Source organism: Pollachius pollachius (assembly GCF_949987615.1).
Source record: "Pollachius pollachius genome assembly, chromosome: 4".
Classification (NCBI taxonomy): Eukaryota; Metazoa; Chordata; class Actinopteri; order Gadiformes; family Gadidae; genus Pollachius; species Pollachius pollachius.
Genome location: NC_136937.1, coordinates 17506676 through 17524963, shown reverse-complemented (window position 1 = coordinate 17524963; position 18288 = coordinate 17506676). Strand labels below are relative to the sequence as shown.

The 18288-nt window shown below is 46.6% G+C and overlaps 1 protein-coding gene across 5 annotated transcripts in view; it reads right to left on the bottom strand.

Moving 5' to 3' along the window:
- arhgef28a (Rho guanine nucleotide exchange factor (GEF) 28a) overlaps positions 1–18288 on the bottom strand; it is a 47445-nt gene that overhangs the window by 10220 nt on the left and 18937 nt on the right. For 2 of the 5 annotated variants that reach the window (XM_079735517.1, XM_079735518.1), the window contains exons 12-33: positions 17774–17972; positions 15711–15822; positions 15227–15313; positions 13624–13666; positions 11674–11775; positions 10961–11084; positions 10502–10622; positions 10332–10387; positions 10176–10236; positions 9735–9873; positions 9333–9445; positions 8719–8859; positions 7551–7804; positions 7043–7168; positions 6804–6921; positions 5953–6207; positions 5766–5842; positions 4174–4352; positions 3821–3912; positions 3471–3656; positions 1032–1294; positions 248–295 (exon numbers count right to left, since the gene is read on the bottom strand). In XM_079735517.1, coding sequence (XP_079591643.1) covers positions 248–295; positions 1032–1294; positions 3471–3656; positions 3821–3912; positions 4174–4352; positions 5766–5842; positions 5953–6207; positions 6804–6921; positions 7043–7168; positions 7551–7804; positions 8719–8859; positions 9333–9445; positions 9735–9873; positions 10176–10236; positions 10332–10387; positions 10502–10622; positions 10961–11084; positions 11674–11775; positions 13624–13666; positions 15227–15313; positions 15711–15822; positions 17774–17972 — 2896 coding nt within the window. The remainder of the gene's footprint in view (positions 1–247; positions 296–1031; positions 1295–3470; positions 3657–3820; positions 3913–4173; positions 4353–5765; positions 5843–5952; positions 6208–6803; positions 6922–7042; positions 7169–7550; positions 7805–8718; positions 8860–9332; positions 9446–9734; positions 9874–10175; positions 10237–10331; positions 10388–10501; positions 10623–10960; positions 11085–11673; positions 11776–13623; positions 13667–15226; positions 15314–15710; positions 15823–17773; positions 17973–18288) is intronic. The other 3 variants (XM_079735519.1, XM_079735520.1, XM_079735521.1) reach the window with 3 other exon arrangements.

Genomic DNA, 18288 nt, shown 5'->3' with positions numbered 1-18288 from the left:
CGAAAAAGAGAAAATCATTACTATTTATCACTCTCTCTCTCTCTCTCTCTCTCTCTCTCTCTCTCTCTATATATATATATATACAGGGACAAATATACGTACACACATACAGGGTTCATTGTTGTGTTTACATGTCCTTAAACAGGGTTACAATGTGTTGCGTGGGCCTACGTGTGTTGCACAGGCTTTGGGTTGAGCTGAGATGAAAGCTGCTGATGAACTGTTTCTTTAGAAGTAAATACGTCACCTGCAGACTGTAAAGCAACTGTGTCAGGCTTTGAACACTCTGGGCAACCTGCAAAGATGAGAAGAGACAAGCAAAGGCCTGAAGCGACTCATGCAGGAAGCAAACAACTCAAAGGGATGTTGTGAATTCATTAAGTGACTAATTTGAGCACACTTCACTTTTGTGTAAACTTGAGGTTTTGACAAGGCTGGATTCAGCTGTCAAAGGAAAAATCATCCACGTCAGCCTCAGGGGAGACACCGATATGACAGTGGAACAACATGGAACGACACCAGGGTAATTCCCGGTCCTAACGCTACTCTACTTATGGGAAATGTTATTTTTATGAGCTCATCAATAATTAACATTAGATTGAATTCTAATTCCGATTGACTGCTAAATAAATAATTCAAGCAATCTAAAGCCACACGTCTACGGGGAGAGGGAAAGAGCTGAGGGCAGCATTAACCACTAGCATCCACTCTGACCAATGCTACTATTATAACATTCAGAGGTGGACGTCTAGTAAAGGCAAAAGCGGCCCCTTGCTGTGTTCTGAGTCAACCGTAGTCAATCTATGCTAATATAGATCTATATTTCTAGGTATTTTTCAAACTCTGATACCGTTGCCACAAAATCCCAAAAAACTCACTGTTATAATGAATACAAAATGCTATACACAAAATACAAATTACTAACTAAATATCTAAATACATAAATAACAATAACTAAATAAATAAAAATAAAGACCGACATTCCTAAATAAAGAAGCGTTCCTCATGTGGCAGGTGGTCTTCTTGTCTACCTTGATGCTGTCGCAGTCCTCCGGCCCCCTTCCATTCTGCAGGTGAGTCAAACTGTTGAGCGTGACCGAATCGCTCCACTCTGCCTCCCCCTCCCCCTCCACCTCCTCCTCCACCTCCTCCTCCTCAAACAGGGAGCCGGCGTCATGCAGGGGGGAGAGAGGGGAGAGGAGCGGGGGGCTGGGCAGGAACACAGAGTCGCTCACGGTGTCCGGGCTGCAGGGGGAGACGGTCAGGGGCTGCAGCATGGTCTTCAGGTTCTCAGCTGGGGGAGGGAGGAGAGAGAGGTGGGAGGGAGGAGAGACGAGGGGAGGGAGGAGAGAGAGGGCAGGGAGGAGAGAGAGGGGGGAGGGAGGAGAGAGAGGGGGAGGGAGGAGGGAGAGGGGGGAGGGAGGAGAGAGAGGGGGAGGGAGGAGAGAGAGGGGGAGGGAGGAGGGAGAGGGGGGAGGGAGGAGAGAGATGGGGGAGGGAGGAGAGAGAGGGGAGGGAGGAGAGAGAGGGGGAGGGAGGAGGGAGAGGGGGGAGGGAGGAGAGAGAGGGGGAGGGAGGAGGGAGAGGGGAGGGAGGAGAGAGAGGGGGAGGGAGGAGGGAGAGGGGGGAGGGAGGAGAGAGAGGAGGGAGGGAGGAGAGAGGGGAGGGAGGAGAGAGAGGGGAGGGAGGAGGGAGGAGAGAGAGGGGGAGGGAGGAGGGAGAGGGGGGAGGGAGGAGAGAGAGGAGGGAGGGAGGAGAGAGGGGAGGGAGGAGAGAGAGGGGAGGGAGGAGGGAGGAGAGAGAGGGGGAGGGAGGAGAGAGAGGGGGAGGGAGGAGGGAGAGGGGGGAGGGAGGAGAGAGAGGGGGAGGGAGGAGAGACGAGGGGGGGGGGAGGAGGGAGAGGGGGGAGGGAGGAGAGACGAGGGGGGAGGGAGGAAAGACGGGAGGGAGGAGAGAGGGGGGAGGGAGGAGAGAAAGGGGGGAGGGAGGAGAGAGAGGGGAGGGAGGAGAGAGAGGGGGGAGGGAGGAGAGACGAGGGGGAGGGAGGAAAGACGAGGGGAGGGAGGAAAAAGGGGGGAGGGAGGAGAGAGAGGGGGAGGGAGGAGAGAGAGGGGAGGGAGGAGAGAGGGGAGGGAGGAGAGAGAGGGGAGGGAGGAGAGAGAGGGGGGAGGGAGGAGAGAGAGGGGAGGGAAGAGAGAGGGGGGAGGGAGGAGAGAGAGGGGGAGGGAGGAGAGAGAGAGGGGAGGGAGGAGAGACAGGGGGGAGGGAGGAGAGACGAGGGGGGAGGGAGGAAAGACGAGGGGAGGGAGGAGAGAGGGGGGAGGGAGGAGAGAAAGGGGGGAGGGAGGAGAGAGAGGGGAGGGAGGAGAGAGAGGGGGGAGGGAGGAGAGACGAGGGGGGAGGGAGGAAAGACGAGGGGAGGGAGGAGAAAGGGGGAGGGAGGAGAGAGAGGGGGAGGGAGGAGAGAGAGGGGAGGGAGGAGAGAGGGGAGGGAGGAGAGAGAGGGGAGGGAGGAGAGAGAGGGGGGAGGGAGGAGAGAGAGGGGAGGGAGGAGAGAGAGGGGGAGGGAGGAGAGAGAGGGGGAGGGAGGAGAGAGAGGGGAGGGAGGAGAGAGAGGAGGGAGGAGAGAGAGGGGAGGGAGGAGAGAGGGGGGGGAGGGAGGAGAGAGAGGGGAGGGAGGAGAGAGGGGGGAGGGAGGAGAGAGAGGGGGAGGGAGGAGAGAGAGGGGAGGGAGGAGAGAGGGGGGAGGGAGGAGAGACAGGGGGGAGGGAGGAGAGACGGGGGGGAGGGAGGAGAGACGAGGGGGAGGGAGGAGGGACAGTGGTCAGTACTGTGGGGTTACAGGATGATAGAAGTTGACAGCACATGTTAGCTTTCAATCATTTGTTTTTTATTTGTATTTGTTTCTATCACAAAATCTCTATTTTCTCTGCTTCTGACAGCTGCTGTGACAAGTGAATGTCCCCAGTATTGGATTCATAAAGTTTGAGTTCATTTTATATTTGATTTTTTTAATAATGATGCTTCCACACTTCAACACTGCTCAAGATACATCTATCCAACTAATATCGTTTGCAATATTGTGTATTATTGTGTGTTATGTATTATGTGTGTGACGCACAACAGAATTGACGAAAATAAAGAATGGCGTCTTTGCCGGGGAAACACAAGGGGTAGAATGTTTTGGCAGCAACAGATAAATAATAAAGATGATATTTCCGTAATCTCTCTCGATTCACTTTCCTCAACCTGGTATCAGTGATACAAATACCTCAATGTTTCCTCTTTCAATGCGTACACACAGTCAGTAACCCAACCTTGTTGGATGCATAATTAAGAGTGTATGTTTCTTTTTGTAAAGCACTATTGACAACACTGTGTCTACCACAAGTCATGGAACAACTGCACAGATGAACAAAAAGACAGACAGACAGGCAGACAGAGCGATACATATAGATGGCAGGACCTACTCTCTTGCAGCGCGGCAGCCAGCCACACGGCGGCCTGTGGGACGTCCTCGGCGTGGGGCTGCACCCGTATGCGTGACTCCAGCTGGGACACGTCCATCTTCCAGTGGAGCGCGATGGTCTCTGCGTAGATCCCCAGCTTCTCCTCCAGACTGGAGACGATCTGCTGGTCTCGGCTCATCAGGCTCTCTGGGGAAACACGTTTTTAACCCGGTTAGGGGTTAGGACTCTTTCCCGAGAATAAGAATGTTGTATCCCACACAGTAGCAAGGTGAGAGTATGGGGTCGATGTTTGTCAGGGTGGGCTTTGTAGTTGAATGACGATGTCAGGGGGTTTTCTCCTAAGAAGGCACCTTGCAGTTTGTGGATCTTTTGAATGCGGGCCTCGGCCGCTCGCTTCTCGTCCTCTGATTCGCTGGTGTAGTCGTCCTCTTCCTCTGGACAGCTGGAAAGATAGAGCGACAGACAATCAGCTGAAAACAGACCAAACGATAGACAGACAGTCCAAATAGACAGATAGACAGACAGTAAACTCCGACAGACAGACAAAGCGATTGACAGAGAGTCCAAACAGACAGACAGACAGACAGTAAAATCAGAAAGACAGACCAAACGATAGACAGACAGTCCAAACAGACATTTTTGCTACACATGACTCCTTAGCCCGTCGGCGTCTGCGGTGGAGTAGTCTTTCCCGTGTGCTCACCTCTCAACGGCCTCGCGGATTAGCCTCATCCAGGTGTTGCGTTCATCCTTGGAGGCGGCGTGGACCTCGTACATCTCGGGGCCGGCGGCCGAGGCGCTGATCAAGAACATGCCTCGCTCCTCGTTGGCCACCTCCCGCACGATCAGCTTCTGCAGCGAGATCACCGAGGGCTTCTGGTCCTGAGGGTCAGGAGTCAGGGGTCAAGGGTCAGGGGGTCAGGGCTCAGGGGTTTGTTTGTTCATGAAAGATAAGGCTGGTACACAGCACTTGTTGTATGTTTTGTGTTTTGTATTGTATGTCCTGGCACTTAAAAATAGAGCAAAGAATCATGTAGCATCTTATCCTAGCTATCTTTGTTGTATACGGGGAATGGGTTAACCTTACAATTGTAAGTGCTTCTGACTTGTTTCTATGAATATCTTTAAAGTTCTTCAGACAAATGTACTTATTGTAAGGCGCTTTTGATAAAAGTGTCTGCTCAATGCTCTAAATGTAAATTTAATGGATAACTGGGTGATGATCAAACCATTATAACTTTTCATCCTGGCTTTGATCAAACATCTGTTACCAACATCATTGCTACAAAATCACTTTGGTGTGCCGTTTCTGCCTCAGAGCATTTTGTGTGACAGAGCCCGCCACAACTGTTAACCATAGCAGAATAGCCCTTTGGTCTGTGTGATGAGATATTTAATAAAGCACTGGTGGAAATTAAGAAACCCCTCATTGACCGAAGGATATTGACTCAAAAATACCAAAGTTCCATACTGCCATTATTGTTCGGGAGGCTCAAGCTTAATGCTCTTCGGTAGTATCGGTACAAGGAAGTAAATTTGATGTTTCGGTGAAGCCAGGAGAGACGGTTGGGATGGGTTGATTACCAAGACCGGTATTTTCTTTTAAACAAGCACTGTAGTGGGAGTGGCTCAACTGTGCCATCAGCTTTTTCGTCAAATACACAGTGTTGGGTTCTTTGTTCACGAAGGACGTTATCTGCAAGTACAGCAGGCTAGCCTGGCTATTGCCAGACCAAGCTCAATCGTAGATTGCATGTTGGTCTGGGGAAGCTCCTGTCATTTTCTTTCACAAGAGGCGTGATCAATGGCTAGTTCAAATGACTCTGTACGCAATTGGCTGCTTGACGTCGCTTCCCTGTCGTCATTGTGTTAAACCAGCCAATAGCGCGCCAGGGGGAAAAGCCAGCTTGGTGATTAGCTGCTGCAAAAACTTATTGAAACTAGAAAGAAATGTATTGCTCTTCTCCAGACCCTTTGCAGGGCGAACTAAAATCGCCGGCAGAATGGGCAGGGCTACCCAGTCTTACAGGAGGCTTGAATTTGAAGATATTACACTAGCTCGCTTATTGGTTTGTATGCTTACAACACTGACTTTGAATTTATTTTTGTAAGTGTGAGCATACAGGTTAAAATCATATTATTATTATTACTTTTTTTTTTTTTTTAATTTTGAGCTGTTTCATTATTTGACGTATGCATACAGAATAAATGCATTTAAGTGTATACTGGTAAGTCTTACTTAGCCATCTGTAATATCTGCTCCTATATACATATATAAACAAAAAAACTACGAACCACAGCAGCAAACACATATTTCTGGTCCTTCTCCTGCAGAAAGATGAGCGTGTCTGCGAGGAGGAGCGCCATCACATCTGTGGAAGAAACGACAAAAAAGATCCTTAGAATAAACCTTTTAGAGAAAAACGACAGTGGAGGTAGAAATGTGAAGAATGATCCGCTGAAGAGCGTCCGGTGGTCCTACCTTTGAGACGCCCGGTGGCAGTCTTCCAGAGCAGCAGCCCCTGGTGTTTGAGGACCTGGCCCGGGCGCATCATGTCCTGCTTGCGGAAGATGTGGCCGTTCTTCAGCTTGGCCGAGCTACGGTTCTCCGTGCGGGTCCACACTTCCTGTAGCCTCTGAACCCGCTCGTACTCGCTGACGCGGAGGTCTACGGCGGCGATGACCTCGCGGATCTGAGCCAGGGCCTTCAGCAGGTCTGCGTGTTCCTGGGTGGCCTCTGGGGTCAACGTTACAGACGTAGGAATAGATCTTAGCTTGTACGGACGAAATGTAGTGGAAACCTGAGTCAGCAATGATATCACAATTTTTACAAATTAGTTTGTTTAGTGCTAGATCATTGGATACGGTTTGTATCAATTCTCCTTCCACCCTCCAATTGAGCAGAGTGGTGTAAGATTGCATTTGTAACCGACACTGTGGCCAAGATGTGTTTAATCAATCACTAGGCTTCCAGTTTAGATTGGGAGAACCCCTTTTGGTTTCATTGTTTGCTTCATTATAACACACCTCAATAGTTTAGACAAGGAAAAACAGCATTTGGTTTCATAGTTTGCTTTCTTATATCACAACTCAATGGTTTAGACTAGGGAACCTCTTTTGGTTTCAAGTTTGCTTCCTTATAACACACCTCAATAGTTTAGACCAGGAAAACCTCTTTTGGTATCAGTTTTGCTTCCTTATCATGCCTGTTTGTGTCTCAGTGAAGATGCTTGGTAAATGCTGCCGGTGTGTCCTCCCAGTATCATGCTCCATTAAACCAAATACCGTTCTGTCAAGAACTTTCCTACAAGGAATCCTTTTGTCCTCACTGACCTTGCGTGTATTTCAGAATCCTCTCCAGCAGCACGGGGTACTTAGTGATCCTTTGGGTCACCAGCAAGATGCATTCTGGGATCTCCCTCCGCCTCACCAGAGAGTTGTTGCTTTGTTGCTTTAAAAGGTTCAATAAATGCAGATATTAATCAGGGATGTCATTTCCTGGCGTTGAATGACAACCTTTAAGGGCACTTTATTTATTCCAATAATAAGTATTCCAATAATTAGTTTGTTACCTTAACAAAGGTCTGGAATCTCTTGTTGTTCTGCTGCAGCTCCTTGAAGAAGCTGACGGCGTCGTTGTGGTGGCTGCAGAACTCCCCATAGACCTGCTTTATCCTCTCTGCATTCTCCTCTGTGAACTGGAGCGACGTAAACTATCGTTAAACATGTGGCAAGCCATATCAACATACATCTTCTCCCACCCCTATCAAACCCTAATTTACTAACATGCACTAATAATGGACTAATAAGCAAGAGAAGGTTTTTTTCAGGTTACTCCCAGCCTCACTCTTAGCCTCACTTGTAGTTCACTTGTAAACCTCCCTTGCTACCACACTTGTAACCTAACTTGTAACCTTACTTGGAGCCTCACTCGCAATGTCCCTAGTTACCTCACTCTTAGCCTCACTTCTAGCCTCTGTTTTAGCCTGACTTGTAGCCTGAATCGTAGCCTCACTTCTAGCGTCACTTTGGATAAAAGCATCTGCTTATGCCTAATAAAGTCCCTGTAGAAGGCCCCACCTGGTGCAGAAGGAGGTCCCCTATCTGCTGGATGAGGTAGCTGCCTTGCTCGGGGGCGGCGGCGGCGGAGCTGTGGCGTCGCTCCCTCATGGAGCAGAAGAAGGCGTGGTGCAGGGCGAGCAGCTGGTCCAGGACGGGGAACAGCCGGTCCTGGGCCTCGGCATCCAGCTGGACCTCCTCCCGCACGCCGCGCCGGAACACCTCCGCCATGATGTGCAGCGTCTGCAGGTGGTGGACCTCCGTCTGCATCAGCTCTGAGGGGGCAGAGACAGACGACATGAAGGACAGGGTGACTGAGGGCTTTAGTGTATGATGTTCAACAGTTATGCATGTTCATTCAAAAGTCAACTTAAAGCCGATCTCTTCAGGACCACCTACAACATTTGACAAATCATCCTCCGCCATCTTCCAGCCTCTCCCACTCTCTTAATGTGTTATTAATTAATATGCCTATTGTTGTGGTGTTGTTTATTTTTTCCTTTTGTTTGACTGTCTGTACTGTCTGTATGCATTCCTTTCTTATTTGTAAAGCGCCTTTGAGTATTTAGAAAAGCGCTATAAAAAACGGATCAATTATTATTATTATTATTATTATTATGCAGCGGAGCCGCAGCGACCGATCTGCTCCCATCACTCCCTGCTGTATTTTCACAAATGTTTGTCCAATTGAACATTGCCGGAACGTGGTTCCATAGTTTCTTGTAGTGTTTTTGAGACGAGTTTCTTATCTTTTGTTCTGCAAACGAGTCGCTGCCTGCTGCCTCTTCCTTCCGCACTTCGATCTACACCTGACCCAGACCGTAACACTCAACGTGCTATTAGTGTGTAGCTCTCCCCTCTCTCCTGTACACTCTTAATGTCATGGTGATGCTCTTATGTTATGCTGTGCTCTTAACATTACACTTAATGGTTTAGTGTGTTTTAATGGGATTCTTGACAGACTTATGACGATATACTGACTTTAATGCTGTTGTTTACTCAGTTTTTCTCAATGTAAAGTGTCTTAGTGCTGCATGAAGGACACATTTACATATTTTGTTTGCGCCATTGCCATCAATATAATATTATTATCTTTGCTATGGAAATGACATGACACACAAACGCGGGTGTTTGGAGTATATTCTAGTAAGAACACTACTAAGTGAGCGGATCCTGTTCCTCTCCTTACCGTAGATGACGTCCTGTCTCTTGACCTCCTGCTTGTCCTGCTTCTTGCAGAACTTGTGCTCCACGCTGAGACTCCACGACTCTGCCTCAAACTCCACCGCGCCGGCCGCGAGGTCGCTGCCCACCAACGAGTCCACGCAGTCTGGAAAGGGAGGGGTACAACACCATGAGATAAGATATATGACGTCTCACCCTTCAGAATTTATATTCATTTCTAAAGTTGGATAGCAGGCGAGCTATGCTGGGTGGACGGGGTTGTCCACTTTGTTTTTGTTTTCGACCAATCGTAGTTGGTTGTTGGAGGCGGAGATTAGTGAACGTTATTAGTGAACACAAACACGGTCAGCCGTAGTTCACTGTAAAAATTGTGTCTGTAAAGGTTTCAAATCCACACTGTGTTGACTGGCCACTGTGGTAATAAAATTATTAAAATCCCCTTCGTTAAGCTTCATCCACTCGCAATAATGCGTTTTCCTCAGCAAATATCACCCAAACATTTAATAGTAACTAAACCTGAAGCATCGAGTAGGACTTCTGGATCCCAGATGAATCAGTATGTGAGAAGACACTCTGTGAGAAGACACTCTTCTAGAACAAAGGTTTGCTGAACCTTACCTTCTCCGATGGAGGAGTCTGTGGATGTGGAAGAGGCTGCGGTTTGAGGGGGCTCATCCGATTGGCTGAAAATCCTCCAGCTGTCGGTCTCTGGCTCGGAACTTTCACTCTGCCTAATATGCAATTAAATAGACATCGTATATAAACCCAATATAGGAAACATAGAAAAGTATAACAGGTTTAATTACAGTTGGACGTTTGAAATGCCCAAACCTGCAGTCTACCAGTAGGCATCCTTGAGAGAGAAACCTAAACGGCTCATTAATGACATGATTGTTCAATAAATCCCTGTAGTCTCTTTTGGATGATAGCGACTGCTAAATAACATAGTAAATAGTCAAAGAAATACCATAAAATCCTTCATTGATCGTGTCCCTAACAGGCTTTGAGAGTTCCTCTGACCTGTCGCTTGTGTTGGAGAAAGTCCCAGAGAGCGGGTTGAAGAGCAGGGCCCCCTCTCTCCTCTCCTTGGGGCTGCTGACCGGTAAGGACATGGTGTTGGGGTGAACGCACAGAGGGGGGCCGTCCCTCAGGGTGAAATCTGGAAGACAGGGAGCATGGGGAGGCAACACATGATTACATTTGTATAGCCTATTTTGTGGCCCTTATTAATCTGGATGGAGCTTCAGAAATTCAAATATTATGCTCAATTTGAATGGTAATTTGCTATGTGCAAATATATGAGCATGCAAGAGATTATGTAAATATATCTGAATAATATGGCAGAAAAGTTTTACAGGAAAACTAGCCACTCCGTTTGTAGACACAAAAATGATTCATCGGCCACATTCAACACATAACAACAACAACGCTGATGACCTTTGAACTTGCTTTTAGACTCACTTTGTGGAAGAGAGGCTGTTCTGTTCTTCACCATGGAAACGGCATACTTATCCTGAGGCTTCTGGGTAATATGAAGGAGAGGTTGGTGAGAGGCTGACTGTATGAGCAGGAGACTTAAGCCAAACACTGTGAAAGCCTCAATGATATTGATCATACCTTCAGACATGGAGGGACAGAGTCCTTACAGCCTTTGTGGACCATGGACATGCACCCTAAAGGAGAATAGTGAGCGTTAAGACCTTACTGTAAATGTTCTTTAAGGGTAGCTTGAAACCCTTGGTGTCATTTTTGAGAGGTTGTGTATGTCAATGAAGACTGGGACCTACTGGAGCAATGCAGAAGGTCCCGTCCAGAGGCAGGCTTTTCACAGATCAGACACACGGTGGGTCCCAGGCAGGAACCAGTGGCAAACTGGTGTCCATTTAGCTGTCTCTCCTTGGCCTTCCCCTTGAAAGGCCAAACAAGAGACACATACAGTGAGTAGAGAAGGCACAGCCAAAATCTTAAGCATGCACAGCTGTAAGGAAACATCCAAAATATGATAAATTATATATGAAGTATGATATTCAAAATATTATTGGTTTCGTCGACGACTGGTCAGAGAGTCTGTCTGTCGGGAGAGACTGCGTCATCTCTAAAACCCTACCAACACCCACTATGAATACCTCAAATGCAAATATTCAGTGTGTCAATCTTGTCGTAACATAAGGCGCTGTCTGTACATAGGTTAAGATCTAGAAACAAATATAATAATTCAGATTGGACTCCTCTAAGGTGGAGGATACCTTGCTCTTGTTGCGTGTGCTGGTCATCCGGTTCTTCAGGAAGCTGAAGGTCCGGATCACTTTGTACTTGTCTGAGTCCGACTTTGACGGGATGTTGTACTTATCAAACTCTTCCTCTTCGATTCTGCACACATGTGAAGGGAAGCGATAACCATGAGAACCTTAAATAAATGATCCATCCTTCACATGATTCAAACCGGACAACACAAAGTCCAGGGCGATTGGATAGAAGATGTTTGGTTAGTTGACTCAACGACGACTTGCACGGTTAAAAGGTCAACACACAGTATCTGTAAAAGGACAGGTTACGGTACCAGGTATCACAGAGAATGGACATTGGTTAATACCCATCACACACAGTCATTGTGTTAGCCACCGACATAATGAAAGTGCATCCAAAGAATGTGGAACCTGTGGTCTGAAAGAACAAGCACGGGCTCCTGAGAGTCTGACCCCTGTGGCGTCAATGTGTAGTTAGTAATGACAAGAGACAGGAATACATGCAAACCAGAAGGTCATGGGGGTTTCTTTACACAATGTTAGAGACGGCTGTTAATTCCTCATTTATGACATTAGCCGCGAAGCTGAAAGGGATGAGGAGACGAAGAGAGAGGGCGATGTGTAGATCGGTTGCAACAGGCAAGACCCTCAATGTGTGGTTAAGTGATGGGATAGTGGTTAAGGGAGGCTGTTAGCCAGGTAAAGCCACATACTCTTTAAGAAACTCAGATAAAGTGAGATGTTGAAGGGACTCTGACAGCCCCGTGACGCCTTCATCGTCGGCCGACTGGGCCCGTCTACGTAACCTGACCTCCCTGTGGGAATCACACGTGCACATAAAACACACACACACGCATGGAGAAAACACGGTGACACTGCAGGTGGCGAAAGGGATAAAACAACCAAAATGGAGGCAGGATTAGGGTTTGGTTTGAGTGTTTGGTTTTGAGGGTTAGGGTTTGGTTTAGTTTGAGGTTTGAGGTTTTAGTTTCAGGGTTAGGGTTAGATTAGGATTAGGGTTGGGTTGGATGATTAGAGTTTTGTTTGAGGTTTTATTTTAGGGTTGAGGTTAAGTTTTAGGGTTTAGTTAGTTTGGTTTTATGATTTGGTTTTAGTGTTTGGTTTTAGGTTTTAGGATAAGGGTTTGGTTTCAGATTAGGTGAATCTTTAAACAATTTAGGAATGGATCTCTTATTGATTTAAAGGTGCAGTGTGTAGAATTAAGTGGCATCCAGCACAACAGATTTGGCACGAATAAATAATAAGTATGTTTTAATTAGTGTATACACCGATCGAATAAGAATGGTTGTGTTTCGTTACCTTAGAATGAGCCCTTTATAACTACATAGAGGTGGTCCTCTTCAAAGGAGCTTGCCATTTTGCACCGCCATGTTTCTACAGTAGCCCAGAATGGACATTAGGCTCTAGAGAGGACGTGTATTTATAAATGCTACTACAATCCGGAACAATGTCTAATCTATCGCTATCTCAGTTTTAGGTTATTACCTATTGTTTTACCGACTGAGTAACTAAATCAAATCTATTAATATCTCAAGGAACCTCTTTTTTGGTAGCTCTTAGCTGTCCTAGACAATGATATCATCTTGGAACAGTACAGGCCATCATAGCTTCTCCTAAATCGATGGAAAGGTAGAGGTTATGGGGAGTATTCAGTTGGTAGCAATCTGCAACCTCAACACTAGATGCCGCTAAATCACACACTGCCCCTTTAAGGCGCAGGCAAAGGTAAATACTTGATTGTTTTTATCTTAAGGACATTTTTAGAAGAGTACCACTAATGAAACTAGGGTGAGGTCAATATAAATGTAACAACAATAAATAATCCAAATCACTTAATCAATTCTGGGTGACCTTAAGCGTCCCAAAAGTGTAAAAGAAAACAACGAAAGACTGGACAATGAAGACAGCAGGAGGGGGCACTAGAGGGCGCAAGCTACAGCGACGTCTAAAGAGCAACGGCAGCACGTTAAAGCACCAGGCAGTTGGAATGGTCCCCTGAAGCCAGGACGATACTGTACACCAGGAAGAGGAAAGATTAACTGGCTCCTCTCAATACAAGGTAACATTGTCTAGGGATGACAATGAGGGGTTTTATAACATTTAAGTTCATGTTACCAAATCACATCATCGTTACCATGGTAAGCGCAGAACAAACGGTCTTGCTGGACTGGAATAACTGGAGCCAGGTTATAGGAAAGCAAACTGCATAAGATTAATGATGGTAGTTCCTAAGATTAATAAAGATTAATAACACGATAAACTACATTTTATAAAATTGTCATAAAATGCAGATAATGGCAACCTATCTCTGTCTCAATTCTGTGCATTTGAACTAAATGAATGTACCCTGACATTGTTTGATGATGGTCACTGGTCTTATATTATGATGGATTATGAATATCTTGTATACCTCTTCCTCTTCATCTACAGTAGGATAACAATGACCTTATATACACTTGATTAATACCACACCATATCACCTTATATCCTAAAACCTCATAGATCTTACATTATCGCAAATACATCAGCATTGTTGTAAATAATTCAGTTGTGGTATAAAGCCCTAACACTCATCACATGCTTAACACAAAGCTTTATAAAAAATACCATTTCAAAAGTGTTATAAGAGATAAGACTTTTACCTTTTTTCATGGGTCAGCTCTGATTGGCTGGTGGCTCTTTGCTCTGGAATACAAAATGAAGACATTTGAAGTCAAACCAACTAACTTAAAAAGGGGCTCAGCAGATCCATGTAGATTATATGAATGCATATCGGACAACCAATACCAAGGAGCGAGTGGATATCAACAAACATTCATCCTCTGATATCCTATTGATAATATTCACCGTATGAATCAATTAGTTAGTTAGGAATTCAGTTATTAATCATAATGTTATTTTGCTTGGTCAGCGTATGGTTCCGTGTAGCTGTTGCAAACGATATCTGAATATCTGATATCTATATTCTGCCTTGAATCAAACAGGACATCATACATCATAATGCCACACTGTGTGTGTGTATGTGTGTGTGTGTGTGTGTGTGTGTGTGTATGTGTATAGGCGTGTGTGTGTGTGTGTGTGTGTGTGTGTGTGTGTGTGTGTGTGTGTGTGTGTGTGTGTGTGTGCGTGCGCATGCGTGCGTGTGTGTGTGTGTGTGTGTGTGTGTGTCTGTGTGTGTGTGTCCGTCCACCATTTAAATGTTGTCTGGTCCGGTTCAAAAAAAGGACAGCATTGCCAACGAGCACTTCTCCAGACCGAACACAGAGCATAAGGCAGGGAGTCCTAGAGACAGGGGCCTCCCACCGTCCACCAACCATCGCCCAGCTACGGCTCCTTGATCACTGACTGTTTTCCAATGACGTGAATAAGACTACAGTGCCAGGGCTGCCTTACACCTCCAACAGCTTTGATGAGTTGTATTGTTATCTATGATATTCACAGTTTGTAACGTGAAACTTACCAAACAGTAAATATCATCAATAACATTAAAAGTGACAGCCATCTAGAGAAACACCCGTTTCTAATCATCCGCCTGAGGTCATGTGCGCAACTTTGCAGACGAAAGACAGACTAGGGGGCAGAGATAGCTTCACAGCAGCGGCAACCGGCCAGAGTTCCCAAGAGGTCTTAGTAGAGGACGGCCCGTCTGCTACCAGACACCTGGCCTCAGTCTGCAGGAGGTCGGCCCTCAAGGAGCCAGCCTCCTGGGCCTTAAGTCCACCAGGCTCAACAGACTTATTACAGGACAGCCACAGTCAACAGAAACTAGTTTTAATAACATGCATATGTACGCACACACATAGGAATACATACACATACACGCACACACACAGACACACACATATACACACACATACACACATAAACATACACACACATACCCACACACACACACACACACACACACACACACACACACACACACATACACATACACACATACACACAAACAGATACATACATGGACACACAACAGGAACATCCACACCCAAACCCACACCCAGACAGCCATGCGCACACACACACACACACACACACACACACACACACACACACGTGAATGCACAAGGACAAACACACAAGCACGTCATGGCGAAAACCACAACTCATTCCTGCTCACCAAACTATGACAAACATGCACACAAAGAGGAATAATTACAAACGCACATGAATGAGGTCAGCAATGCAACTCATGCAGTACTGAGAGAAAACAGGAGGAGGATATGAGGAAAACAAAGTACTTACTACCGGGGTGAAGCAGAGACAGAGATTTAGACAGAGAGAGGGCTTGGAGGAGAGATCGGCTGTAGCTGAAGTTGTGGAACACACCATCTACAGGGCAAAGTTCACAGAGGGCTGCTCACACACAGAACCTCTACAGAGGGATTAGCATGTACAATCAACTCTGAGTGCGGACACAACACCACCGCATGCAATTAGCCTACTGCCTTAGTTTAGCTATCAATTAGTACAGGGGTAGGGGACGGCCGTTAAGGGAGAACTTGTACAAACACAACATTAGTGGTACATACATGTGAGGAGTTGGTTGTACTATACTGTACAGGTCTATTGACAGTTTCTAGTGTTAGAGATCAGAGCCAGAGACAAAGAAGAGGGCTCAATCCCATTGGTGACGCGCATGCTAACGTTGAACAAGCGCCGCCCAGGCCTTGTGGGTTCCCTGTCGGTAGTGCTGCTCTGCTGGTGGGTGGGGTCCCTGCTCACTAACCGGGGCTGGAGATGGGGGGGGGGCTGTCCCGGGACGCCCCGGGGGGCCTCTGGCTGAGCTTAGTGGAGGAGTAGGAGTAGGAGCGCAGCCGGACCCCCTGGTCACACGACTCCTAAACGAAGAATACAGTCAGGTTTGCATCACATGTTTGTTTTACTGCAGTGTAGTAGGGTTAGGGTTACCCTAACCCTAACATGTATCGTTAACACTTTGTAATAAGGTGCCATAATAAATAGCAAACTAGTCATGATCTAACCCTTTGTTATTATTTCTTAATTGTTACTAAAATATCTATTTGGCACAAGTTGATCGTTTTTTCATCATTAATTAAATATAAGTTGTTTGCATAACCCTAACCCAACCCTAACACACGCCCCTAACCCTAACCATAACACATGGCCCTAACCCTAACACACGGCCCTAACCCTAACCATAACACACGGCCCTAACCTTAACCCTAACACATGGCCCTAACCCTAACACACGGCCCTAACCCTAACCATAACACACGGCCTTAACCCTAACACATGGCCCTAACCATAACACACAGCCCTAACCCTAACACATGGCCCTAACCCTAACCATAACACACGGCCCTAACCCTAACACATGGCCCTAACCCTAACCATAACACACGGCCCTAACCTTAACCCTAACACATGGCCCTAACCCTAACACATGGCCCTAACCCTAACCATAACACACGGCCCTAACCTTAACCCTACCACATGGCCCTAACCCTAACCATAACACACGGCCCTAACCCTAACACATGGCCCTAACCCTAACCATAACACACAGCCCTAACCCTAACCTTAACACACGGCCCTAACCCTAACACATGGCCCTAACCATAACCATAACACACGGCCCTAACCCTAACACACAACCCTAATCCTAACCCTAACCATAACACACGGCCCTAACCCTAACACACGGCCCTAACCCTAACACACGACCCTAACCCTAACCATAACACACGGCCCTAACCCTAACACATGGCCCTAACCCTAACCATAACACACGGCCCTAACCCTAACACATGGCCCTAACCCTAACCATAACACACGGCCCTAACCCTAACACATGGCCCTAACCCTAACCATAACACACGGCCCAAACCCTAACACACGACCCTAACCATAACACACGGCCCTAACCCTAACACATAGCCCTAACCCTAACCAGAACACACGGCCCTAACCCTAACACACGACCCTAACCATAACACACGGCCCTAACCCTAACACACGACCCTTAACCCTAACCCTAACCAGCGACATTCTGTGGTCAGTGAAAAAAAAACTACTAACTTGTGCCAAATAGATATTTTAGTAACAATTAACAAATATTAACAAAGGGTTGTGTATCTCTCTATCCTTGTTAGTCCACTTTATATTGTAACATAACGGCATATCCCTTTCTTCTGTTGTTTTTATTTTATATATATTCAAATGGGATTGTGGTTCCTATCCTATCTAGGGACGGGTATTGCAAATGAGCTTAAACTACGAATACTACAATGCAATGGTCAAATGACAAATTTCATAATGTGTCGGTGTGTTTGAATTTGTCCATATACCAATAAACCATACTTGCTAAATAACTAGCTGTCAATTGTGTGTGGTATGAACAATATGTGTACTTATCAAACCTATGATGGTGGTTCCCAAACTTGGGGTCACCTTATATGCATGTGGGGTCGCATGAGATTGCTGACCTAGATATTTGATGTTCTATTTTAACAAACGTTTTACAAATATAGACGTCCTTTGAGGGATACCATTACGTTTACCAGGTCATTGATAATAGTAGCAGATGTTGATTGGATCAAAACCATTTGCGTGGAAGCAGATGCACAAAAGTGAGAGTTGGGGCCGAAAACATTTACAGAGCTGGAAAAAATGGGATCACAGGACAGCGAAGAGTTGGGAACCACTGACCTATATGGTGGGTTAGGAACCTTAACTCATCTCAAAGTATCTAAGGAAATCTTAACTACTACTACGCTACAACACGTTCTTTCCGATGTCTGGCATGGGGGAGTTCTGCAGGAGGCTCACCTGTGCGGGCGTGGCCTCACACACGGAGGAGGCCGACTTGGTGCGCGTGCAGGTGAGTTCGGGGGAGGGGTCGAAGGTGTCCATGCCGTCAGTGTCGCCCGGCCCTTTCTGGACGGCCGACCCCAGGTCCGAGAAGGGCGGCTGGGGCCCGGCGGTGCCGTCCTCCTCACTGTCCAGCTCCAGGGCCACCAGACTGGGACTGCAGAAGAGGAGAGAGTGGGACGGGAAAGGGTGTTAAAGCCAAGAGAGAGAGAGACACAGGCACCAATAGCACTGATTTTAGCTTTCACTTTGTGATTTGTTCGATTTTCCTATTTCAGTTGACATTAAAATATCCAAGCAACGGTTTCGAACTTCTTTTGCAGACCGTTGTTAATCATTACTTTTTTCTTTGTGTGTGTGTGTGTGTTTGTGTGCGTGTACGTGTGTGTGAGTGCAGTTAAACATTAATGGAAGATCTAAAAAAAGAAAACAGTGATTCATGTAAATAAACAAAACTAAAGGGTTGGGGAGGT